At 46.3% G+C, this 27,524-nt stretch overlaps 1 protein-coding gene across 2 annotated transcripts; it reads right to left on the minus strand.

Moving 5' to 3' along the window:
• Positions 1–625: 625 nt before the first annotated feature.
• LOC124008663 (dual specificity testis-specific protein kinase 2-like) lies at positions 626–25,692 on the minus strand. Of its 2 annotated transcripts, XM_046320142.1 has the most exons (10): positions 25,502–25,692; positions 23,598–24,325; positions 7,686–7,807; positions 7,492–7,540; positions 7,020–7,166; positions 6,587–6,669; positions 4,281–4,455; positions 3,889–3,975; positions 3,269–3,404; positions 626–2,617 (listed from the first exon to the last, which is right to left on the minus strand). In XM_046320142.1, exons 2-10 carry the CDS (start codon positions 23,781–23,783, stop codon positions 1,488–1,490), a joined length of 2,115 nt encoding a protein of 704 aa, XP_046176098.1. In that variant the 5' UTR covers positions 23,784–24,325; positions 25,502–25,692; the 3' UTR covers positions 626–1,487. The 2 variants fall into 2 exon arrangements, with proteins under 2 accessions (XP_046176098.1, XP_046176099.1); XM_046320143.1 differs by lacking the exons at positions 23,598–24,325; positions 25,502–25,692 and adding an exon at positions 13,005–13,044.
• Positions 25,693–27,524: the final 1,832 nt, after the last annotated feature.

The following is a 27,524-nucleotide window of genomic DNA, read 5'->3' on the forward strand; positions in this document are numbered from 1 at the left end:
TTCAAGGGTTTGAAAATCACAGCGCGCGCGACAGTCACAAAAACTGATGGTATAGAGGTGAGCAGCAAGACAAGACAGAAAACGACCACTACACTTGCAATAACATCTGCTAACCCTGTGTATGTGACCGATAAAACTAGATTTAAACCACCTTGCAAGCTTTGTGTAAGAATAAATGTTTGTTTTTTGTATAAGTGCCTAGATTTGAGTCCCTATTTTCTTAGTAATGTTGGTACAGTACAATGTTGGATCTTAATTTGAGTCTCTGCTACAGCAGGAAAATAATCACACAGCAACAGCATATTATAATTTAGACAAGTGTATGGTTTGATATCATTTTTCATTACAGAGAATCAAGTCAAATTTCAGAAAGGGGGAAATTAAACTTCAAAAGCCTTTTTAAACCTCAAATACACAACTTTTTAAAAGTCCTGCATTGCAGGAAAGTTCCCATGCAACAGGGTGATCAAATGAAGATCCTACATCTGTACACAGACACACTACTACAAAATAAATAAACATGGATACATAATGCTTCTTAGATACTCATGGCCATGTGGGCCAGCAGAGTTGGCGAGAAATCCTGCAATCCAGCTAAAGAAAAATAAATCACACGGACAGTCTGTCCATTCTATAGTTTTATTCAATGACATTTAAATAATATTCATCTATACTTTGTTGAAGTAGGTCTTTGACCATCCATTCTCAAATAATAACAAGTCACGATATAATACAAGTGCCGTTCGAGGATGAGGAACATAAGACGACGTACAGCGTCAGTCACATACTGTATCAGTCAACAGAACAGTGTATGGCTCACTGGTGCACACACACACTGCCCTGCTCATGGCCTCTCCAGGGTGCAGCATACAGCAGTCTGAACACAAAGGCAAACTGCTGAGCATAAACCCATTGAGACAGTATCAAAACATACAAATCATAACACTTCAACATAAGTCAAAAATATGTTTTTTTTTTTTACAACTGACTGTCAGGGAAGCAGCCATAGAACCCCCACGAAAGGAGGATATCAGAACACACATAACCCAGGGGATTGGTCCAATACCAAAGCCATGTATACATTTGAAATATGACTCTGACCAATAGGTGTTGCCATGCTGAGGGAAAGTAGTCGTTGCTTCTTTATCAATCAGTCAGTCTACAAGCCTGCATCTGCTGTAGGAAACAGTGGGATCGTCGCTCACTCCTTTACAGTCAGTACAGCATTATTAGGTTATAGGTGTTGACTATATTATTACAATCATTACCGCCTCAGTCCAGCAGAGGGCGCCATACCATCACTTATAGGCAACCAGCACAGCAGTGCATCCACACCAGCAGCTTTACCTCCCATGTCACTGTATGAGTAAGAATGGAATGAAGTAGCCCCCTAGGCACTGATCTAAGGTCAGTTTAGTCTCCCTCCTAAAAAAAACGGTTGGGTTTTGGTGTAATCTGATCCTAGATCTGTGGTTAGCATTCTGTATCTATGTTTGCGCCCCAGGCAGGGCTAGGCCAGGCTCTGGGTTGGTAGGCGAGGACGGTCGCCCCTTAGGACCTTTATAGAGCAGCCCTCTGTTGGCTCCCGTACTGTCCCTGTTCAGGTTCTTATAGGGGTTCCTGTGAGGGGGTGCGCGGAAACACAGCGAGGGGAACCGGAGCCCCGCCAGGCAACATCCAGAACACGAGATAACCTCCTCCTGCTCCAGAGAGGGAGCGGAACCGTTACCGGTGCCATTACCGGTGCCGTTACCGGTGCTGAACGGCGAGCCACCTATGGGCCCCCCAGGAGTGGAGTGGTACCCGTTGGTGCCCCCCCATCCTAGGTGAGGCAAGGGTAGGGGGGGCAAGCAGGGAGGGTCATTGGATATGGGGGGAACATTACCCCAGCCATTGGTGAATGTAGGGGGGGTGGGTGTGGAGGGTTTGGAATAAGGCAGGAATGTAGGTTGAGTGCCATCTAGAGTGTCGGGGGAGCTGGTGCAGTCCATGGGTTCTTCCTCCAGGCTGCTTGTGTCCACTTCCTCCTCGTCACATAGCTGGTCTAATGACAGCAGCTCTGGGTCGAGAGGAAGCCCGGAGTCATCGGCAGTGAGGCCCTCGCTGCTCTTCCTCCTCTCCACATCCTCTTCGACCACGAACTCAGACTCAAAGGTAAACCTCTCTTCTACAATTTCCCTCTCCTCCTCCTCCTCCTCCTCTCCATTCCTCTCATTACTATCAGTCCCTAGGTCTGTTTTCTCTGCACTATTGTCTTTGGTGGTGGGGGGCAGGAGATCTGGAGGAGGGGTGCAGGGCAGGGACAGGCAGCGTCTATGGAGCCTTCCTCGGGGCATACCCCCACCCCCCGCTCTGTCAGAGGGGGTGGTACAGGGGTCCAGAGGTTGGGGTAAGGTGAACGTTAAAGAGATGACTGACTTGCTGGGCGTGTCAAACAGTTTGATCTTGCCTCCGTTAAGGTCCTCTCGCAGGGAGAAGGGGTTGACACGGGTGGGAGGGGCCAGAGTGGAGAGCGTGACTGGAGGGATCATGTCTGATTTGCTGCGGCAGAGGCGGGGGTCACCAGGGAGACAGAGGGACCGTCTTCGCAGCAGGCTGAGATCTGGAGAAAGAGATGCTGAAAGAGAGATTCAAGAAAAATATATATATAATCACACATGGATAGTAATGCGCCTTAGAAATGGTATATATAAAATTGAATAAATGTGTCCTACACCTATCTATTGCACTAAATGTAAAAGTCTATCTATACTCAACAAAAATATACATGCAACAATTTCAATATTTTAATGAGTCACAGTACAGTTAATTAAATAAATTCATTAGGCCCTAATTTATGAATTTAATGCGACAGGACAGGGGTGCAGCCAAGGGTAGCCTCAGAGGGTATAAGGCCCAGCCACTGGGGAGCCGGGCCCAGCCAATCAATGTTTTCCCCCCAAAAAGTGCTTTATTACAGCCCGAAATATTTCTGTTTTATCAGATGCCTGGGTGGCCGGTCTCATAAAATCCCTCTGGCAAATAATTTTTCCTCAGTATATAGAACATTCCTAGACATGTCCCTGTGCTAGTCCCCATCCCACCGTGCTGAATTGAAAAAAGTACCACTTTCTTATTCATTTTTATCATGACTGATAAATATTGAGAGCAGAATTTCTTCTTCCACACCAGAAAAACAGACCCCCCCCTCCAGCTCATAACCAACAGCTGGGTCTTAATGACTCCTGTCTGAACACAGTTGTGTTTTGGAGAAGCCTTTCAGACTGACCTCCCTGTGCTCCATACTCTCCAGGACAGACACACACACCCGTTGGTGCAGCTTCATCATTCTGCGTCCTCCCTGTCGCTCTTCCCTCCAGCTCTTCTACGATCACTGAGAACGATGGACGACGCTTTGGATCCATCTGAGAGCGAGAGATGGACAGACAGAGATTAGCAAAATATATATATATCTTTTAAGTCCGTCAGTTACTCAAGAGTCATATTACGAAGGAGAAGGAAAAATGGGTAACAATAAAATGAGAGAAAAGGTAGAAGATTTGCACGAGAGCGAGCGTCTCGGCGCGAGAGCGAGCGTCTCGGCGCGAGAGCGAGCGTCTCGGCGCGAGAGCGAGCGTCTCGGCGCGAGAGCGAGCGTCTCGGCGCGAGAGCGAGCGTCTCGGCGCGAGAGCGAGCGTCTCGGCGCGAGAGCGAGCGTCTCGGCGCGAGAGCGAGCGTCTCGGCGCGAGAGCGAGCGTCTCGGCGCGCGCGAGCGCGAGCGTCTCGGCGCGAGAGCGAGCGTCTCGGCGCGAGAGCGAGCGTCTCGGCGCGCGAGAGCGAGCGTCTCGGCGAGAGCGAGTGTCTTGGCGCACGCGTGCGCGAGAGCGAGTGTGAGAGCGAGTGTCTTACGTGGCAGCAGGTGACCGCCAGGTTCAGGAAGTCAGGGGGACAGTCTCCCACCATGTGCTGAAACGTCTCTATGTCCAGACCAAAGTCCTACAGAGGGGAAAGAGCGTCACACACTGATCAGCGACATCACTCAGTGAAAGAGCCCTAGAGAGACTCCAACAGGAGCTCTGATTTGCTGTACTCCTTCAGTCCCTAATTTACACAATAGAACAGAAGAGGACGCCGTCTGCAACTTCAATGAAAGGACTGTGACTTACTGCCTGATGAGAGCTGTTAAACTGCAGTTTCATACAATGGCCAGGAGGAGACGTTCAGTCTACGTCACATCATACCATATTGTGAACCCTGATTGTGTGCTAGTGTGTTGGGGTGTGTGTGCGTTGTGTTCAAACCTCTGTGCGGGGGAGGACGTCAGGGTCGGCCTGTATCCTAGCGATGACCTCACACAGGATGATCCCATACGCAAAGACGTCCACTTTCTCGTTGTAGATCTCTCCTCGCAGTACTTCCGGTGCCATCCAGTAGGGGGAGCCCACCACAGCCAGAGGCTCCTGGTCGGACTCTTCACTGTGAACAGAAAGGAAGACAGGCCTGGACATTATTACAGGCGGTGAAGTTTCCTTTAGATGCTGGTCGAGGGTCGGCTTTGCATTTTCCCCACTAATAGGACTGGAGGGGGGGGATCTGATCCTAGACCTGAACATAGGGGGAAACCCCAGAGTCATTATTTACAGCTCCAGCTCACAGACCTCAGCTCGCTTCATCGTGCTCTAGTTCAGTTACAACCATCCCAAAATGAAAGTTTACATGGGGTAAATATATTGTGTGTAAAGGCATAAAGGGGCAGGCAAACGAGTGACTGCAAGGCGCATGCTCTGAACACCCCCCCGGCAGTCACTTCCTCTCTGTGCTATTTCCATCTCACTAAACCATGATATTGCATAAGTAGTGAGGGAAGTGATGGGAGCTGAGAAAGAGGAGCTCCCAGTGTAAACACTATTTGGGGAAGTGGAGGGAGAACGTGAGAGAGAGTTGACATTCAGCCGGGGAGAGGGGGAGCACGAGAGAGAGAGTTGACATAAAGCCGGGGAGAGGGGGAGCGCGAGAGAGAGAGTTGACATTCAGCCGGGGAGAGGGGGAGCGCGAGAGAGAGAGAGTTGACATTCAGCCGGGGAGAGGTGGAGCACGAGAGAGAGAGAGAGTTGACATAAAGCCGGGGAGAGGGGGAGCGGAGAGAGAGTTGACATTCAGCCGGGGAGAGGGGGAGCGAGAGAGAGAGAGAGAGAAGAGTTGACATTCAGCCGGGGAGAGGGGGAGCGTGTGAGAGAGAGAGAGAGTTGACATTCAGCCGGGGAGAGGGGGAGGAGAGGGAGAGGGAGAGAGAGAGAGAGAGAGAGAGAGAGAGAGAGAGAGTTGACATTCAGCCGGGGAGAGGGGGAGCGTGTGAGAGAGAGAGAGAGTTGACATTCAGCCGGGGAGAGGGGGAGCGAGGAGAGAGAGTTGACATTCAGCCGGGGAGAGGGGGAGCGAGGAGAGAGAGTTGACATTCAGCCGGGGAGAGGGGGAGCGAGGAGAGAAAGAGACCAAGTGTGCTTGAATAGTTTGACCATATTTGGAAAGCTTTCCTAAACTCCATCTCTGTCTCTCTCCCACTCTCTGACAAACAGAGTTAGAGTGCACATACACACGTTGACAAATTCAGAAATGGAGGAAGGTCATCAACATACAGCAGACAATGCATTCACTGGTTCGTAATTTTACTGTTTTGTCATATCAGTTTCCTTCGACCTAAAAGCACCGTAAATAAGCAAAAACATGTTGTGATGCATCAACACAACGTGGCTGTACAAAAACAAATACACAAGGTAAACACTGGGGTGACTGTAGACAAACGACAGGAAATGGTGCACACACACACACACACACACACACACACACACACACACACACGGGTTAACGCGACAGCTGCTTCCTCTCAGACAGTGTTTACAAAAAGGATACAGACCCATTTACCAGGCCAGTGGGGGTATGTGTGTGTCCAGCTGATATTTAATCTGTGCCCACTATGGGCATCTTCTAAATAATTAGCAGGACACCAACTTGTCAACAGGAAGAAGCAGAGAGGATTAAAACAGGCTGGAGCGATGAATACAACATATGAGGTGTCAATGTTAGAATTATAAACTAGTTATATCTGGAGTCGGTGTATGTGTGGGTCTCGCTCTCAATCCGGCCAGATTAAATATTGACACCATCGCAGTAAGTCAACGAACGATGTACCCCCCCCCCCGAAACAGGGGCTTAAATCACACATAGTTCCACATAGCTGGCAAACCACAACTTCTTCAGGGGGAAGTGCGTCTCACATTCTTTGGAAAATGGGACTCTGCTTTTGTGTGACGAATGATTCATTTTTTAGACCCAAGATAGTGATAAGGTCAGTTTGTGTTTTTTTTTTATGTACACATTATAGTGAGGACTGGGGGAAGGGCAGCTGAGCATAGAGCCTACAGGCAACTTCTACCTGGGGTTTCAGTGACTGACTGAAAGATTGATGGACAGAGCCAAAGAGGGCGAGCGCGTGTGAGCTATCAAGATCGAGAGTGTGAGAAAGAAAGAGGAAAGGTAGAGCAACCATTCAGGTGTGTTATCTAATCAGTTTGTGTTGATAGACGGATGATGAATAAACTCCACTGACCTGTACTCTGGTATTTTCTCTGCCAGGCCAAAGTCCCCCACCACGGCCGTACACTGGCCACTGGCCCAACGCACCAGGCAGTTCTAGAGGACAGAACCAGAAAGACGGCGGTCAGGACCCGTATTCACAAAGAATCTCAGAGTAAGAGTGCTGATCTAGGATCAGGTCACTCCTGTCCATGTAGTCTTATTCATTATGATCCAGAAGGTAAAAATGATCCTAGATAAGCACTCCTACTCCGACAAGCTTTATGAATACGGGCCCTGATAAATCCATTTATAGTTAACTGTGTACTTGAGTACACACTATTTAGTGTTAAGGAGTGTATGCATGTGTAGCATGCCACCTGTTTGCCTGCCAAAGTGTGTACAATTACCGACAGGAGGTGTGTATCCGTATAACTGAGTGTACCTTCGTGCGTGCGTGCGTGTACCTTGGATGTGAGGTCTCTATGGAAGATGCCTCTGCTGTGGAGGTACTGCAGGCCCCTAGCGATGTCTAGTGACAGGCCCATCCTGACTGACCACGACAGGCACTGGTCACTGTCCAGCAGCTGCTCAAGGTTACCCCCGTTGATGTACTGGAAGTATCCATGACAACCACAGACAAGCGTCACTCAAAAACAGGCGACTGTGCTGTAACCATGACAAACAGGTTTTCCTAACCTTTACCACAGGTGACTCTCTATTGAGAAAAAATAGATATTTTTTAAAAGACAGGTACAGGTCATTGTACATCAACCTAGACGACATCGAATCAAATTACTGTCGGGAGTTCAGATCCCCCCCCCCCCACGTAACCATGACGACCGTTAAGGAAGCATCAAGTGCAAAAAGTAGCTATAACCAGACCAATAGTTTCTACATCCTAGCCGGTCTACCCTTGTTTAAAAGAGGAGATCTTACCTCTGTTAATGCATGGAGCTGTCCCTCATTAACACATACCCCTACAAACCTGGGACAGGAGACAGGAAGATGATTAGGTAAACATAATAGGTGGGGGGGGGGGGTTAAAATGTGTATACTGAGGGATTTCCCCTGCAGACCAAAGCATTGATGGATATGGACAGCGTGTGTTTTCATAAAAGCAGAACACAGACCTGAGTATGTTGGGGTGAGACAGGCGGTTCAGCAGTTGGACCTCCCTCAGCATGTTAGCTCTGTTACTGGCCATGGTGTTCATCTTCAGAGCCATCACCCGCCCACTGATACGGTGCTGCACCTGCACAGAGAGAGACCGGAGGAGAGAGAACCATCACTAAGGTCAGACACCTGCCATGACAACCAGCGTTAGAGAAAGGAAACCATTGGACAAGCAGTGAACATAAATTGTCCTGTGAGAAAGAGTTGAAAGTGAGGAGAGATCTTATTTGTCCAAAATGTTAGGCTCCAGTGAGTCTAGCCCCCCCCCCACCCGAGGGTCCTAGACTGGCATGTCGAGCTAAGCTGGGTGCTTTGGTGGAGAGTGTCTGGTGGTCACCATGGTGATGTGGCGTCTCATCCCCTATATCCTTGAGTGTGTTCGGAGGGACTTGGACTCCTGCCCATCTCCCTCTAACTAAGACCATATAGATACCCACTAAGTAGTCCAACAGTCCAATTAGTACTGGGAGGGTGTACATGTCATGTTTGTCGGTATGAGAGAGTGAGTGTGACACATCTAGTGGTGGTGTGTGAAGAGAACAGAGAGCGTGGTTACATCAGTGTGACAGTGGCCTAGTAGATATGAGTTTGCCATCAGATCAGTGGAGTGATGGGAAATCTAGAGTTTATTAGTGGATCTATTAAAACAGACAATCTGGCCTCAAACTTAAAAATCAAGGCTACAGCATACAGTCAACCAGTGACCATTAGGTCCATCCAACTCTGAACTGCAGTCCGAGATGGGGAGTGGGTACACACATACACAGAGTGGCCTCTGCTGTATGGAGGCAATCAGTGCCTTTACACATTTATGACCACACTTCCAGTAAGAGCTAGTGCCGTCTGAGGATTAGCTTTATGGTTCGTTCCCCGATCTAATTTATTAGATCTGGTTACAGGATTTAACTACATTAGTATTGCTGTACTACAGGCCAGCAGGATCATACAGAATAGCCTCTCATACACAGAATAGCTCGCTCATACACACACACCCTAATGCAGAGATGAGCCAACTGCTGAACTGAGCCGCCCCCCCTACCAGGTAGGGGCTGTGCCGCCGCCCCCCCTACCAGGTAGGGGCTGTGCCGCCGCCCCCCCTACCAGGTAGGGGCTGTGCCGCCGCCCCCCTACCAGGTAGGGGCTGTGCCGCCGCCCCCTACCAGGTAGGGGCTGTGCCGCCGCCCCCCCTACCAGGTAGGGGCTGTGCCGCCGCCCCCCCTACCAGGTAGGGGCTGTGCCGCCGCCCCCCCTACCAGGTAGGGGCTGTGCCGCCGCCCCCCCTACCAGGTAGGGGCTGTGCCGCCGCCCCCCCTACCAGGTAGGGGCTGTGCCGCCGCCCCCCCTACCAGGTAGGGGCTGTGCCGCCGCCCCCTACCAGGTAGGGGCTGTGCCGCCGCCCCCTACCAGGTAGGGGCTGTGCCGCCGCCCCCTACCAGGTAGGGGCTGTGCCGCCGCCCCCTACCAGGTAGGGGCTGTGCCGCCGCCCCCTACCAGGTAGGGGCTGTGCCGCCGCCCCCTACCAGGTAGGGGCTGTGCCGCCGCCCCCTACCAGGTAGGGGCTGTGCCGCCGCCCCCTACCAGGTAGGGGCTGTGCCGCCGCCCCCCCTACCAGGTAGGGGCTGTGCCGCCGCCCCCCTACCAGGTAGAGGCTGTGCCGCCGCCCCCCTACCAGGTAGAGGCTGTGCCGCCGCCCCTCTCGGTCTAGGCCAGGGATGGGCAACTCCAGTCCTCGAGGGCCTGATTGGTGTCACAGTTTTGCCCCTGCTAACACACCCGAGTCCAATAAATCACCTAATCCGATCTTCAGTTTAGAATCCAGTTTGATTAACTTATGGCTGCAGGGGCAGTATTGAGTAGCTTGGATGAAAGGTGCCCAGAGTAAACTATCTGCTCCTCAGTCCCAGTTGCTAATATATGCATATTATTATTAGTATTGGCTAGAAAACACTCTGGCGTTTCTAAAACTGTTTGAATAATGTCGGGGTATAACAGAACTTGTATGGCAGGCAAAAACCTGAGAAGAAATCCAAACAGGAAGTGGGAAATCTGAAGTTGGTCGATTTTCAACCCAGCCCCTACTGAATACAGAGTGGGATATGGATAAAGTTGCACTTCCTAGGGCTTCCACTAGATGTCAACTGTCTTTAGAAACTTGAATGAGGCTTCTGTGTTGTGGAGCCAGATGGGAGCGCTTTGAGTCAGTGGTCTGGCAGAGAGCCAGGTCACGCACATTTCACATGATAGCGACCTGCGTTCCATGGCTTCTCTAAAGACATAGAAATTCTCCGGTTAGAACGTTATTGAATATTTATGATAACATCCTAAAGATTGATTCTATACTTAGTTTGACAAGTTTCTTTGACCTGTAATATAACTTTTTGAAGTTTCGTCTGACGTTCGGATGGGCCTGCACAAGCATTTGTGTACTAAACGCACTAACAAAAGTAGCTACTTGGACATAAATAAATGGACATTATCAAACAAATCAAGCATTTATTGTGGAACTAGGATTCCTGGGAGTGCATTCTGATGAAGATCAAAGGTAAGGGAATATTTATGTGATTTCTGTTGATTCCAACATGGCGGGTAATTTTATTTATTTTCTGAGCGCCGTCTCAGATTGCATGGTTTGCTTTTTCCATAAAGTTTTCGAAATCTGACACAGCAGTTGCATTAAGGAGAGGTATATCTATATTTCCATGTCTAACAATTGTATTTATCAACATTTATAATGAGTATTTCTGTAAAATGATGTGGCTCTCTGCAATATCACCGGATGTTTTTGGAACTAGTGAACGTAACGTTCCAATGTATTCTGAGATTTTTTAAATACAAATATGAACTTTATCAAACAAAACACACATGTATTGTGTAACATGAAGTCCTATGAGTGTCATCTGATGAAGATCAAAGGTTAGTGATTAATTGTATCTCTATTTGTGCATTTTGTGACTCCGCTCTTTGGCTGGAAAAATGGCTGAATTCTGTGACTTGGCAGTGACCTAAATCATTTGTGGTGCTTTCGATGTAAAGCTCATTTGAAATCGGACACTGTGGTGGGAATAACAAGATTACCTTTAAAACGGTATAAGATACATGTATGTTTGAGGAATTTTAATTATGAGATTTCTGTTTTGAATTTGGCGCCCTGCACTTTCACTGGCTGTTGTCATATCTATCACATTAACGAGATTGCAGCCCTAAGAAGTTTAATCAGCTGTGGTTACTAGGGATAGAGAAAAAGTGAGACACCAATCAAGCCCTCAAGGACTGGAGTTTCCCACCCCTAGGCCATCTGCTTTGTACCGTCCACATGCAGAATTTCAGCTCAAATAAACAAGTGCTCAGTAATCATGGATACAGGCCGTTGCCCAGTGGCCACAAGCAAAAAAAGTCCTGCCATGGCAATGTGGTGTGAGAGTCTACCTCAGGTAGGTAGGTGTGTGTGGTGTCAGTGCTCCAGTCACAGCTAAACAGTGAGTAGCTGTGATATCAGCATTCTAGTGACAGGAACATGGAGATGCCCAATAAATCTTACTCCGAGATCTATTTGGCTAAAATCAACATTTTCTTGGTGACCTGGAGATAAGACCAGGGGATTCATGTGGGGCTGGTAGCTGAACAAAGTCCACAATAAACAGGCAGGGAGGACCAGTCTGTCTTCCTGTGTTGTCTTTAACCTTTTGCGTGTAGGGGGCAGTATTTTCATTTTTGGTTAAAAAACATACCCATTTGAAACTGCCTATTTCTCAGCCCCAGAAACTAGAATCTGCATACAATTGTCAGATTAGGATAGAAAACACTCGAAAGTTTCCAAAACTGTAAAAATATTGTCTGAGTATAACAGAACTAATATTGCAGGCGAAAGAAAGCCTGAGGAAAATCCAATCAGGAAGTGCCTCTTATTTTGAAACCTCTGTTCCTATGCATGCCTATCCTCCATTTAAAAGGGATATCCACCAGATTCCTTTTTCTATGGCTTCCCTAAGGTGTCACCAGTCTTCAGACATAGTTTCAGGCTTTTATGTTGAAAAATGAGCGTGAAGGATCACATTACGTAAGTGGATAGGTGGGGGCCCTCAGAGTGAGTTTTGCGCAACTGAGTAAAGCGGCCATTGTTTCTCCCACTGTTATTGAAAAAATTACACACTTGGTTGATATATATTTTAAAAACAACTTGAGGATTGATTATAAAAAACGTTTGACATGTTTGTGGACATTATGGATATTATTTGGAATATACTGCGTCTGTGTTGTCGTGACCGCGCTTTACTGTGGATTTCTGAACATAATGCGACAAACAAACGTAGGTATTGTGGGTATAAAAATAATCTTTATAGAACAAACGGAAAATTTTTGTGTAACTGGGAGTCTCGAAGATCAAAGGTCAACAATTTTTGATTGCTTTTCTGATTTTCGTGACCTAGCTACTTAATGCTTAGTGTGCATAATGTTATGTTATGCTATTGATAAACTTACAAATGCTTGGATTGCTTTCGCTGTAAAGCATAATTAAAATTTGAGACGACAGGTGGATTAACAAAAGGCTAAACTGTGTTTTGCAATATTGCACTTGTGATTTAATGAATATGAATATTTTTTTGTAATATTATTTGACTGTGGCGCTATGCTATTCAGCGGTTGCTGATGACAATTATCCCAGTACCGGGATGGGTAGCATCATGAAGTTAAATAGAACACGATCCACTGTCTAAGCCAGGAGCTGACTGTCTTCCTGGGTAGTTTTTAAATAGAACATGATCCACTGTCTAAACTCTAGGCCAGGACCTGATCAACTCCGCACCATTTAGTGTTTTGCACAACATCGTTAGAGAGTGCCTCACACACACCGCAACTCCAGTATCTAATGCTATGACAGCCCTTCCCAACTCTTGCTGTGTGTGTGTGTGTGTGTGTGTGTGTGTGTGTGTGTGTGTGTGTGTGTGTGTGTGTGTGTGTGTGTGTGTGTGTGTGGTAAGCCTAGCAGGAGCAAGTAAGAGCATACAGCTTCAGGACATCAAAAGAAGGCCCCCCTTTCTCTTCTGCTCCACAGTAGAAACATTTTCCACTATACCTCCTCCCCCTGCCCCTCTCTGGGCTGACTCACTGGACCTTCAGTCACACCTCCACAACCACCTGGATCGTGTTCATTAGGGCGCACCATAGCAAAATGTTTTGCAACAGAAGATTTGTCCAGGTAGTCACTCACTCCCTGTTGAAGTCAGTTGTGTCCCAGTTTGGTGCGAAATGAACACATCCCTAGTCTGTTTATTTACCTACTGTAATGCTGAGGCCAGGGTGCTGGGGCGTAGCAGGGACAACAAGATTCTTACACACTACAGAACGTGGAGACACAGAGCACAGGGAAATGGAAAGAACAGTCAAATGTGTGTGAGTGCATTTAAATACCAAGTAGGTGCGCATGCATTTAAATACCAAGCAGATGCATGTGAGCTCATGTGGAACATAAACAAAGGAACACACACATCTTGATTGACAGGAACACAAGCTTTGACTGGAGGGGAGAAATAATAGAAGCAGGGAAAAGTGCTAGCGAAGTCACACCTCCTCCAAACCCCAGCCAATGAACAGTCTGACTGACTCATGTCACTCATTGTAACAGATCACAAACACATGGGTGACAGTCGATGATGGATAGGTGTGTGATGCTAGCTCTGTCTGGGTAAAATAAATCACTGCTGAGTTTGCACAGAGGAGATTACCAACTCAGACAGAGGAGGGTGTGAGTGAGTGTGGGTATGTGCATGTCACAGAGAATGTGTTTATGTGAGCGAGTATATAAGGTCTGTTTAAGGAGTAGTTTCTCAGGACGGCTGTTTTGGAAAAGGGCAGACTTTCCACAACTGAACTCTCCTCTGATAAAACTCTTTTCAGTTTTGACAACAGGACCCCGGAGGAGAGCACTTAATCCAGCCTGTCAATCAAACACACAGATTTCCTCACATGAGCGCACAGACGCACGTTCACTCAAACGCTGTCCGAGTGAGTCATCTCCTCCGTGCAAATGCACTAGTGATTTTGCCCTGACAGTTCTAGCATCATCAGTGTCCTCAGGGGTTGAAAGAAGGCGAGTGAGAGAAATTTAGCAAGAATGAAGATACACAACACAGAATGTACCACAGAAGGCTTGCAAAGAGAATGTGAAGCAAGAAAATAAATAGGCCAATAAATTGAAGAGATAAGAATCAACTGTTGTTGCAGATCAATCTGTGGCAGTAAATGGAGAGCGGATATATAATATTACCAATATGATCATGTTGACATTTGAAGCATTTAGCTAAGAAAACGTCTGCATGTTCTGGCAATGAAAAGCAGGTGAGTGGGAATGGGGCGGCAGGTAGTCTAGAGGTTAAGAGGGTTGGGCCAGTAACTGAAAGGTTGCTGGTTCGAATCATATGCCACACCTGTCAGGTGGATGGATTATCTTGGCAAAGGAGAAATGCTCACTAACAGGGATGTAAACAAATTTGTGCAAAACAAGAGAAATAAGTTTGTGTGTATGGAACATTTCTGGGATCTTTTATTTCAGCTCATGAAACATGTGACCAACACTTTACATGTTGCATTTATATTTTCGTTCTAGTTATTCTATACTGAATGGAACATTCTAAGTGTGTTCACCGCACTTCATTAAAACAGTCATATAATTACTGTTAGTTGTATTACATTTCCGTGGCCAAAACAATGATCATTTGTGATTCAGGCAGATGATCTGAACAAGGAAGTACCAGGACTCCTGCCTGCCTGTACAGGAAGTAACAGTTACAGTACGGCAGACAGGTCGGTCTAGGAAGTACCAGTTACAGTACGGCAGACAGGTCGGTCTAGGAAGTACCAGGACTCCTGCCTGCCTGTACAGGAAGTAACAGTTACAGTACAGCAGACAGGTCGGTCTAGGTAGCTCTCTCACAAAAAGATAAAAAGCAGAACCTGAAGGATTAGTCTTGACATGCGCACCCCTCCGCATATTGCACAATGGCAGCGTTGCGGTATGAATACCCGCCTGACGGCTGTGAGGAAAGCATCCATTGATCCAGTGTGTGTGTGACAAAGATGGTGCTGAATAACACTAGAGATGGCAGGATGCCAAGAGTTTTGTGCAGCACCGTTTATAATCCAGCATCAAGACTCAACGCTTCAGAGGGTGTGTGAACAGAGTGGCGAGGATCATTTATGGCTCTATTACCACACAGTCTGTCATGTCATCTGAACATTATAACAGTTAGATTGGAACTCCATGTAATTGCTGCGGTAAAAAGAATTTGCATTCATATGCAGTTATCAAAGGGCAGGTTGCTCAATCAAGAGGCATCTTTACAGCTGGCACTTTTAAACCCCAAGTCATTTGCATGCTCACTGCCCAGTCAAAGGGCAACATGGCTGGGAGGAGTGATCCGAGTGTGTGATACAGTAGGAGCATGACTCAACCTCCTAGTCCAATGAAAGGTCTAGGATAACATTTTCCTTAACTTAAATATATGGTTAACTGTGCTAACAAGGTCCCAGAACAGGGGCCCGAGTGTGAGATTCCAGACCTCGTTACCTTAACCATGATTGTTATGGTCATGGTTAACTGGACTCAGTTGTTGACCGTATACCTAGGGTCCAGAGTTTTTCCTGACCAGGAAATACTACAGGAACCTAGTTTATATGCTATAATGTACACTGGGAGTTTTCCCAGGTCAGGACACATGTTTAAGAAAAACTCCTGGCCCAATGTTATGAACATTACAATGCTCTGTGAAACAGGAGCAGGACTAGATGAAGTTGACACTATTGCTTATGTTGCCCATAGAGCTCTGAGCTATGTAGGGAATAGGGCAGTGGTTCACAAACTTGGGGTTGGGACCCCATGTGCGGTCCCATCAAATTGAAATGGGGTTACCTAAGAAAATGTGTAATCTTATCAAACAAAATGTTTCTCTTCAAATGGGTATAGCATACAACCTTTAAGTATCAACTAATGATCCCTTACACTAGTAGAATGGGGTCTAACCCCATGAAGTTCTGGAAACCGGTTAAAGACCTGGAGAATAAACCCTCCTCACAGCTGCCCATGTCCCATGCCCATGCTGATGTGCTTCTTGTCAGTAACAACCACATGGCTGAGCTCTTTAAATCACCACATTAAGTCAGGATTCCCATTTGACTCAGCCATGCCTCCTTGCCCGTCCTACATTTCCTCATCTCCCACCCCTTCTAATGTAACTATTCTTGATGCTTCTCCCTCTTTTTCCCCTGCCCTTCAACACAGTTTCTCCCTGCAGGCAGTCACTGAGTCAGTGGTGCTAAAGGAGCTCCTGAAACTTGACCATAAAAAAAACCATCTGGGTCAGATGGTTTAGACCCTTCAAGTTTGCTGCCCCCATAATCACAACGCCCGTCTATCCTTTCTGGGGAGATTCCCATTGCTTGGAAGGCAGCCACAGTTAGTCCTTTATTTAAATGGGGGAGATCAAGCTGAACCGAACTGTAACAAGCCAATTTCTATTTTGCCCTGTTTATCGAAAGTGTTGGAAAAAATTGTCAATAATCAACTGACTGGCTTTCTTGATGTCTATAGTATTCTCTCAGGTATGCAATCTGGTTTCCGCTCAGGTTATGGATGTGTCACTGCAACCTTAAAAAGGTCCTCAATGTCACCATTGCACTTGATTCTAAGCAAGGTTGTGCTGCTATTTTTATTGCCTTGGCCAAAGCTTTAGATACAGTAGACCATTCCAATCTCATGGGCCGGCTAAGGAGTTTGTGTCTGAGGGGTCTTTGGCCTGGTTTGCTAACAACATCTCTCAAAGAGTGCAGTGTATAAAGTCAGAAAATCTGCTGTCTCAGCCACTGCCTGTCACCAAGAGAGTACCCCAAGGCTCAATCCTAGGCCCCACGCTCTTCTCAATTTACGTCAACATAGCTCAGGCAGTAGGAAGCTCTCATCCATCTATATGCAGATAGTCTTATACTCAGCTGGCCCCTCCACAGATGTTTTGTTAAATACTCTACAACAAAGCTTTTAGTGTCCAACAAGCTTTCTCTACCCAGAACCTTGTTCTGAACACCTCCAAAACAAAGGTCATGTGGTTTGGTAAGAAGAATACCCCTCTTCCCACAGGTGTTATTACTACCTCTGAGGGTTTAGAGCTTGAGGTAGTCACCTCATACAAGTACTTGGGAGTATGGCTAGAAGGTGCACTGTCCTTCTCTCAGCACATATTAAAGCTGCAGGCTAAAGTTAAATCTAGACTTGGTTTCCTCTATCTTAATCGCTCCTCTTTCACCCCAGCTGCCAAACTAACACGGATTCAGATGTCCATCCTACCCATGCTAGATTACAGACGTCATTTATAGATCGGCAGGTAAGGGCGATGTTCTCTCCCAGTCGGCCATCAGATTTGCCACCAATACTCCTTATAGGAGACATCACTGCACTCTATACTCCTCTGTAAACTGGTCATCTCTGTATACCCGTCAAAAGACCCACTGGTTGATGCATATTTATAAAACCCTCATAGGCCTCACTCCCCCCTATCTGAGATATCTACTGCAGCCCTCATTCTCCACATACAACACCTGTTCTGCCAGTCACATTCTGTTAAAGGTCCCCAAAGCACACACATCACTGGGTCGCTCCTCTTTTCAGTTCGCTGCAGCTAGTGACTGGAACGAGCTGCAACAAACACTCAAACTGGACAGTTTAATCTCAATCTCTTAATTTAAAGACTCAATCATGGACACTCACTGACACTTGTGGCTGCTTTGTATGATGTGTTGTCTGATGTATTGTTGACAGCCCTGTGTGCTGTTGTCTGTGCCCAATAATGTTTGTACCATGTTTTTGTGCTGCTACCATGTCGTGTGGTCATGTGTTGCTGCCATGCTATGTTGTCATCTTAGGTCTCTATTTAGTGTTGTCTCTTCTTGTGATGCGTTTTGTCCTATATTTATATAGTATTTATTTTTTAAATCCCAGGCCCCCAGTCCCCACGGGAGGCCTTTAACCTTCTGGTAGGCCATCACCGTAAATAAGAATCTGTTCTTAACAGACTTGCCTAGTTAAATAAAATAGAATGCGGGTTCATGTCATTGTGTCTGGACAGCCAGCGGGACCTAAAATTGAGTGAATATGAGCACAGCAACCAGGGGATATCATTTCTCCATGTTATGTCCCCTGCATATTCTAGTGTCAATTTAGGGTTGTGTAAAGTAAAAGATTGGGAACCCCTGGAACAGGGTGTCATTTGGGGACACCGACCAGGCTGAACCCCCTGGACTTTCTCCTCATGCAGTTCAGGGGCAATTTCACATTAACGGAATGAGGCGGAGACTCAGATTTTGCACTTAGAAAATAGGTCAAACTTCCAATTCCGGCGCCGACTGAGATGGCCGCCTCGCTTCGCGTTCCTAGGAAACTATGCAGTTTTTTTTTTTACGTGTTATTTCTTACATTAGTACCCAAGTTTATCTTAGGTTTCATTACATACAGTCGAGAAGAACTACTGAATATAAGATCAGCGTCAACTCACCATCAGTATGACCAAGAATATGTTTTCCGCGACGCGGATCCTGTGTTCTGCCTTACAAACAGGACAACGGAATGAATCGCATGCAGCGACCCAAGGAAACGACTCCGAAAAAGAGGGAAACGCGGCGGTGTTCTGGTCAGACTCCGAAAAAGGGCACATCGCGCACCACTTCCCAGCATTCTTCTTGCCAATGTCCAGTCTCTCGACAACAAGGTTGACGAAATCCGAGCAAGGGTGGCATTCCAGAGGGACATCAGAGACTGCAACGTTCTCTGCTTCACGGAAACATGGCTTACTGGGAAGACGCCATCCAGGGTGGTGCATCCAAAGGGTTTCTCCACGCATCGCGCCGACAGAAACATACATCTCTCTGGTAAGAAGAGTGGCGGGGGCGTATGCCTCATGACTAACGGGACATGGTGTGATGAAGGAAACATACAGGAACTCAAATCCTTCTGTTCACCTGATTTAGAATTCCTCACAATCAAATGTAGACCGCATTATCTTCCAAGAGAATTCTCTTCGATTATAATCACAGCGGTATATATCCCCCCCCAAGCAGACACGTCGATGGCTCTGAACGAACTTTATTTAACTTTTTGCAAACTGGAAACCATTTATCCGGAGGCTGCATTCATTGTAGCTGGGGATTTTAACAAAGCTAATCTGAAAACAAGACTCCAAATTTTATCAGCATATCGATTGCGCAACCAGGGGTGGTAAAACCTTGGATCATTGTTACTCTAACTTCCGCGACGCATATAAGGCCCTGCCCCGCCCCCCTTTCGGGAAAGCTGACCACGACTCCATTTTGCTGATCCCTGCCTACAGGCAGAAATTAAAACAAGAGGCTCCCACGCTGAGGTCTGTCCAACGCTGGTCAGACCAAGCTGACTCTACACTCCAAGACTGCTTCCATCACGTGGACTGGGACATGTTTCGTATTGCGTCAGATGGAAATATTGACGAATACGCTGATTCGGTGTGCGAGTTCATTAGAACGTGCGTCGAAGATGTCGTTCCCATAGCAACGATAAAAACATTCCCAAACCAGAAACCGTGGATTGATGGCAGCATTCGCGTGACACTGAAAGCGCGAACCACTGCTTTTAATCAGGGCAAGGTGTCTGGTAACATGTCCGAATATAAACAATGCAGCTATTCCCTCCGCAAGGCTATTAAACAAGCTAAGCGTCAGTACAGAGACAAAGTGGAATCTCAATTCAATGGCTCAGACACAAGAGGCATGTGGCAGGGTCTACAGTCAATCACGGACTACAAGAAGAAATCCAGCCCAGTCACGGACCAGGATGTCTTGCTCCCAGGCAGACTAAATAACTTTTTTGCCCGCTTTGAGGACAATACAGTGCCACTGACACGGCCTGCAACGAAAACATGCAGTCTCTCCTTCACTGCAGCCGAGGTGAGTAAGACATTTAAACGCGTTAACCCTCGCAAGGCTGCAGGCCCAGACGGCATCCCCAGCCGCGCCCTCAGAGCATGCGCAGACCAGCTGGCCGATGTGTTTACGGACATATTCAATCAATCCCTATACCAGTCTGCTGTTCCCACATGCTTCAAGAGGGCCACCATTGTTCCTGTTCCCAAGAAAGCTAAGGTAACTGAGCTAAACGACTACCGCCCCGTAGCACTCAATTCCGTCATCATGAAGTGCTTTGAGAGACTAGTCAAGGACCATATCACCTCCACCCTACCTGACACCCTAGACCCACTCCAATTTGCTTACCGCCCAAATAGGTCCACAGACGATGCAATCTCAACCACACTGCACACTGCCCTAACCCACCTGGACAAGAGGAATACCTATGTGAGAATGCTGTTCATCGACTACAGCTCGGCATTCAACACCATAGTACCCTACAAGCTCGTCATCAAGCTCGAGACCCTGGGTCTTGACCCCGCCCTGTGCAACTGGGTACTGGACTTCCTGACGGGCCGCCCCCAGGTGGTGAGGGTAGGCAACAACATCTCCTCACCGCTGATCCTCAACACGGGGGCCCCACAAGGGTGCGTTCTGAGCCCTCTCCTGTACTCCCTGTTCACCCACGACTGCGTGGCCACACACGCCTCCAACTCAATCATCAAGTTTGCGGACGACACAACAGTGGTAGGCTTGATTACCAACAACGACGAGACGGCCTACAGGGAGGAGGTGAGGGCCCTCGGAGTGTGGTGTCAGGATAATAACCTCACACTCAACGTCAATAAAACTAAGGAGATGATTGTGGACTTCAGGAAACAGCAGAGGGAACACCCCCCTATCCACATCGATGGAACAGTAGTGGAGAGGGTAGCTAGTTTTAAGTTCCTCGGCATACACATCACAGACAAACTGAATTGGTCCACTCACACTGACAGCGTCGTGAAGGCGCAGTAGCGCCTATTCAACCTCAGGAGGCTGAAGAAATTCGGCTTGTCACCAAAAGCACTCACAAACTTCTACAGATGCACAATCGAGGGCATCCTGGCGGGCTGTATCACCGCCTGGTACGGCAACTGCTCCGCCCTCAACCGTAAGGCTCTCCAGAGGGTAGTGAGGACTGCACAACGCATCACCGGGGCAAACTACCTGCCCTCCAGGACACCTACACCACCCGTTGTTACAGGAAGGCCATAAAGATCATCAAGGACATCAACCACCCGAACCACTGCCTGTTCACCCCGCTATCATCCAGAAGGCGAGGTCAGTACAGGTGCATCAAAGCTGGGACCGAGAGACTGAAAAACAGCTTCTATCTCAAGGCCATCAGACTGTTAAACAGCCACCACTAACATTGAGTGGCTGCTGCCAACACACTGTCATTGACACTGACCCAACTCCAGCCATTTTAATAATGGGAATTGATGGGAAATGATGTAAATATATCACTAGCCACTTTAAACAATGCTACCTTATATAATGTTACTTACCCTACATTATTCATCTCATATGCATATGTATATACTGTACTCTACATCATCGACTGCATCCTTATGTAATACATGTATCACTAGCCACTTTAACTATGCCACTGTTTACTTTGTCTACACTCATCTCATATGTATATACTGTACTCGATACCATCTACTGTATGCTGCTCTGTACCATCACTCATTCATATATCCTTATGTACATATTCCTTATCCCCTTACACCGTGTATAAGACAGTAGTTTTGGAATTGTTAGTTAGATTACTTGTTGGTTATCACTGCATTGTCGGAACTAGAAGCACAAGCATTTCGCTACACTCGCATTAACATCTGCTAACCATGTGTATGTGACAAATACAATTGGATTTGATTTGATTTGAAACAAAGAAATTGCAAAGTTAAAAACCATACAACTACGCAAAAGGACAACTTCATTTTCACATTTAGTTTGAAATAAAACACATTTACTTCAACAGTGCAGATTCAAAGTTTAGGAACTGAATGATTTGCACAAACAGCAAAGCAGTCAATATGTTAACAAACTCTGCATATGTTCAAGTAATTGAGTATTGCTCAGTGGAAATGGTTAAATTAGCAGTCCCTCCTGGATTTTACAGGGATTTGTGATATTTTTTGGCTATAATGCTTGATTTTACTGCAGCAATTCTGTACTTTTATTTATGGCAATATGCAATGAATGACTGTCACGTTTTTTTACATGTGGGTCGATGATTTTTTTTTTTTTAACCTTTATTTAACTAGGCAAGTCAGTTACGAACAAATTCTTATTTTCAATGACGGCCTAAGAACAGTGGGTTAACTGCCTGTTCAGAGGCAGAACGACAGATTTGTACCTTGTCAGCTCGGGGATTTGAACTTAGTCCAACTCTAACCACTCGGCTACCCTGCCGCCCCATAACCATATTACGCAGCTAATGTGCAAGTGATGGGTTGAAAATGTGAGCCCTCTTTGTAATGCAGTGATAGATCAGTTTTAAGCGATAATATTGCGTTGATTTGACCGTTTAATACAGAAACAGTGTGGTGATTGGTCAAATTTGTAAACCAGCCTTCGCATAACATGCAGGGAATGGATATGAAGTAGTCCTTGTGCATAGAGTCATAACGTTTGTTTTAAAGTCATTGGCTTTTGTTTGACAGATTTTGAAGTGCAAAATCAGCATCCTTCTGTTCTGGTGAATTTGCCCTTTGAGTAGAGTTAACATCTATCTCTGCCTATAGATTGACAGGCCAGGAATGGGTAGCACTTTCACACCACTGTCCCTTCCCTGTAATGTGGGCTATAGGGTTGGGGTCAATTCCATTTTAATTCAAGTGAATTCACAAAGTAAACCAAATTCCTTTTCCAAATTGTCCTCATTGAAAAGCATTGGAATTTCAGTGTAATTCCTGAATTGACTGGAATGGAAATGCCCCAAACCTGCTGAGCCACAGACACAGTTTGGTGCGGGTCAATGTGGTGTTGTGGTCACCAGCAGCAAAATCATCATCAAGCCCATCACCATAAGCGTAAGCGTCAGGTATTTAGAAGCTTATTGTTTTCTACATAATATTATTTTATTTAAAAAATATATTTAAAAAAAAATGTTTCTGGAAAATGTCCTTCCAAAGAAGGTCCCTAACTTAAGCCACACACACACACACACACACACACACACACACACACACACACACACACACACACACACACACACACACACACACACACACACACACACACACACACACACACACACACACACACACACACACACACACACACACACACACACACACACACACACACACACACACACACACACACACACACACACACACACACACACACACACACACACACAGTAAAGGCCAACTAGCCACTAGTTTACAAGACCTAGATTATGTCCCAAATGGCACCACATTCCTTATTTAGTAAACTACTTCTGACCAAAGCCTTATGGGGGCCCTGGTCAAAGGTAGTACACTAAATAGGATGCCATTTGGTTCCAAGATATTGTTACCCGATGCATCAGGTAAGAATGCATGGTCATCATGTTTCATGCTTGGTGCCAATGATGACCTTAACAGGGATGCTCAGATGCCCAAACTGGAGTTAGGTTGGCCATCTCATCCCACACTTTTGCATAAAACCTAGACTTGCTAAAACAAGTCAGTACACAGGGTTAGTCTGGACACGTATTTAAAGTGTGCTGATCTAGGATTTAAAAGTGTCTCACAGTAGGAGTGCTGATCTACGATCAGGACCTTTCCTCCATATTAATTATGATCAAGTAAAAACAGATCCTTAAATCAGCACTCTTACTCTAAGATGCTTTATGAATAGGCTAAAGGACAGGCCCCGAGTTCAAAACTCTTACATGTCATTTATAGGTAACTTACCTTGAACACTTCTGAGAAGAAGCCCGAGCCAATCTTCTCGCAGATGAAGTCATCTATCCGGGCCAGGCTGGACACAGCGCTGCGCAGTGCCCGGTAGGACGAGGGCCTGATCCGGTTCGGCCCGTGTACCGCGTGGATGGGTGGCTCCGCCGCCTCCTGACACCGGTCCGGCTCGACTCGCTCCATCTCGGTTATCCCGGGACTGCGACCTGCACGCAGTTTAAAATCCAACGTTTCTGTTTACATTTCTCATGTCCTCCGCAGCAGCGCGACGGTCCCGTGAAACGGATGAGCTTCACACTGGATGCTGAATTTCAGAACGAGGGTGAAAGACCGATTAATATCGCTGCCGAAATCCCATCGAACTCTAACGCAAAACACTGCCGTCTGTGTCCTCAAGTTCGGGTATTTCTTCCTTAGACTTTAGTTTCTACACAGCTTCCTTCCATCATGCCGCATCCGGCAGCGGTTGTGCGCGGTGTGTTTGATTCCGTGACTGTAAAGATTTAGGCAGGCTATCCCCTCGTTCTCTCCCTCTATCCAATGCTGTAACTGCGCACTCAGGCTGCAGCAGTCAAAATCAGCTTCCTCTGGTCTGCATACGTATGCAGCGAAAAGGGCTCCTATTCTGCACCAATTGAAACCGGGTTTCCAGTGCGTATTTGTTGACAGAACGCGAAGCAGACAGACTCGCCGTTCGTTCGATGAGGAAATGAGAACAGAATCCCCTGTAAAATAGAAAACGAGGGTGTTAACTGTGGCTAATCGGTTATATGTGTAGCATAGGCCTACTTATCTGTGGCTGGTCTGTCCTGATACAGGTCATGGAGGCAGTTAGCCCTTGACCATGACTCGGTTTCATTACACTACACATAAGGGTCGCTGGACAAAGGAGTATTCTGTACGGGGAGGTCTGTTATGAGCCCCGACCCTTGGTCTGAACATTAACACGCATCGCTTGCGGCAAGGTTTTTGGAAACATAAGGACCATGTGTCATATTAGTGAGAAATCATTTGGAAAAAACAAAAGTGTAGATTGATATACAGGGTTCCCACACGGCCACATTTCCATGTTATACAGCGCTTGTTTACGGATAACTGACAGAAGCCAGAGTGGACAACCTGTGCCAATTAGCCATCTGCGCCGCTGAACACCTGTGTGTCAAGGAAGACAGCTGCCAAACTGTTGACAGGGAAAAATACTGTCAGCTGCAACTGTTAAAACAGTGTACAGTAAAAGTGTGTATTTTTCATTTATGGAATTATTTGTGATGTGAAAGAGGGCTGTGTGTTTCTAAAACCATACCGCAATTGAGACTCAATTCACGTGTATATGGAGTATTTGTCTGTTTTGTCTTTCAGAGCCAATTCGCCTTTAAACAAAACATTTAAGGACCTTTGACTATATGAAGTGCCGTTAAGCTACTTTAGTCCATTATTGGGATAGAAAGTAGTGCGATATCGCATCATCATTTTAGACACTTTACATAGACTACATAACTGATCTAGGCCTAACCTGAGCCAATCGCACAGGCGATCAAAGGCTAGGAGCCTATTCAAATGTACAGTATTTTGATTAATCACTCATTAGAAACGAGACTGACAGGCTGTATAAACACAATTAAATATTCAGGATGAAAACAAACAACCGATGGACGGGCGGCGGGAGCTTGATGCTGTCGGTAAACAGTGAGCGAGCATATTCGTGAGAGACCTTCGGCCACCGGCAGCTTGACTGCGAGTCGTAAATTATAAATGCTGGGCTGAGTTGTGGGGGTTTGCCAGTCTCCCACACAATTCGTTATACACTAAATATAAGCCTACACTATTTCAAAATAATGACAAAAACACTATATAGGGGAGAAATCATGCGCAACTTCGCAAAAATCATGGACGCGACTTACCTGCAATTGATCAAATCTACAGGTAGCCTAGCCTACTGTAACCTCAGCCTCAAGTGCCCTTAACCGACCGAGGTGTTTGGTTACCGGGCCTCTTATTTGACTAATTAATCAGCCTTGTCTACCGTCCCGCTGCAGCACGGTTCTCGTTTTACTTCCCCTTGCCTCCATTTGTCTTGTGCTCTGCAGTGCACCGAGGAAAAAAAGTGCGACTTTTAGTGTGGATTCTTATTGGAGGAGAAGATACTGGGCGGGGCCCTACGTCATCACCTTCAGAAACTTCACTTGCCGGGGCTTTCAAATTCAAAAAATTAAAAATTCAGCAAGTCAAAGTAAACACACTTTGCCTGTCATAGTGCGCAGTATATCCTACAGTAGTTTATGCAATCAAATGAAATAAATCAAATGTATTTTATTAAGACCATGTTACATCTGCAGTTGTCACAAAGTGGTTTACAGATAGCCAACCTACCCAGCCAAAAATCCCAAAGAACAAGCAATGCAGAGGCAGAATCACAGTGGCCAGGGAAAAACTCCACAGAAGACAGAAACGTAGGAAAGATACCTCGAGAGGAACCAGGCTCAGAGGGGTGGCCAGTCCTCTGTAGGCCTGTCTGGTTCAGTGATACTCCACATAGCCTAACCAGACAACTGACTCTGAACATCGAGGAACAGAGCTCAGCATTGGACCTAAGTGCCACCCTGTGATAAATGGCTTCTTACTGTAGACCCATCTCACACCACATACCGACATAGTTCACATTATAACATGCTGTGGCCACATTTGGCCCTTGGCAACACGTTGTGCCATTCAGTCCCCACTGCAACATCAGAATAGGCTGTAGGCTCCACAATGCATCATTTATCAATTTGTTTATTGGCTCTTTTAATCCACACATACTCTACAGTGACTATGCCTGAAACATAATACTCAAGTCACACCATTGTTGTAGATAATGACATATTCCATGTATTATTCAGGACTGCTGTTCACTTATTTATTGAGCCTCAAATTATATTCATTTTGATAACAGGACAGTCTCACAATAGAACTGACTGCGCTTTCCTCCTAAATGGCACCCCGTTTCCCTCATCAGGATTTTCCAAACTCTGTCCTGGGTCAACATCCTAATGGTGGAACCAGCTTCCCCCTAGAAGATACGACAGCAGAGTCCCTGCCCATCTTCCGAAAACATCTGAAACCCAACCTCTTCAAACAGTATCTTCAATTAGCCAGCTCCTCACCTTGACCCCCCCAATTATAAAACATCTGAAACCCAACCTCTTCAAACAGTATCTTCAATTATCCAGCTCCTCACCTTGACCCCCCCAATTATAAAACATCTGAAACCCAACCTCTTCAAACAGTATCTTCAATTATCCAGCTCCTCACCTTGACCCCCCCAATTATAAAACATCTGAAACCCAACCTCTTCAAACAGTATCTTCAATTATCCAGCTCCTCACCTTGACCCCCCAATTATAAAACATCTGAAACCCAACCTCTTCAAACAGTATCTTCAATTATCCAGCTCCTCACCTTGACCCCCAATTATAAAACATCTGAAACCCAACCTCTTCAAACAGTATCTTCAATTATCCAGCTCCTCACCTTGACCCCCCAATTATAAAACATCTGAAACCCAACCTCTTCAAACAGTATCTTCAATTATCCAGCTCCTCACCTTGACCCCCCAATTATAAAACATCTGAAACCCAACCTCTTCAAACAGTATCTTCAATTATCCAGCTCCTCACCTTGACCCCCCCAATTATAAAACATCTGAAACCCAACCTCTTCAAACAGTATCTTCAATTATCCAGCTCCTCACCTTGACCCCCCCCCAATTATAAAAATCAAATAATAATTCACCAGCATTTGCACTTGACCCACTCCCCTTCTGCTCTGAATCTACTGATAGCTACATTAATGAGGAAAAATGTACTATGCCTGTAATATGTGGTTGTCCCACCTAGTTATCTTAAGATGAATGCACTAACTGTAAGTCGCTTTGGAAAAGAACAT

Source organism: Oncorhynchus gorbuscha, linkage group LG21 (genome assembly GCF_021184085.1).
Source record: "Oncorhynchus gorbuscha isolate QuinsamMale2020 ecotype Even-year linkage group LG21, OgorEven_v1.0, whole genome shotgun sequence".
Classification (NCBI taxonomy): domain Eukaryota; kingdom Metazoa; phylum Chordata; class Actinopteri; order Salmoniformes; family Salmonidae; genus Oncorhynchus; species Oncorhynchus gorbuscha.

Bases quoted from the DNA above. Each gene is read 5' to 3' on its own strand.
- LOC124008663 (XM_046320142.1), bottom strand. From the start codon at position 23,783: ATGGAGCGAGTCGAGCCGGACCGGTGTCAGGAGGCGGCGGAGCCACCC. The intron at 3,976-4,280 runs GTTTGAACACAA...TCCCCTCTGTAG, and splicing joins ACGTCCTCCCCCGCACAGAG to GACTTTGGTCTGGACATAGA. The intron at 2,618-3,268 runs GTCAGTCTGAAA...TCTCTCTTTCAG, and splicing joins AGAGTATGGAGCACAGGGAG to CATCTCTTTCTCCAGATCTC.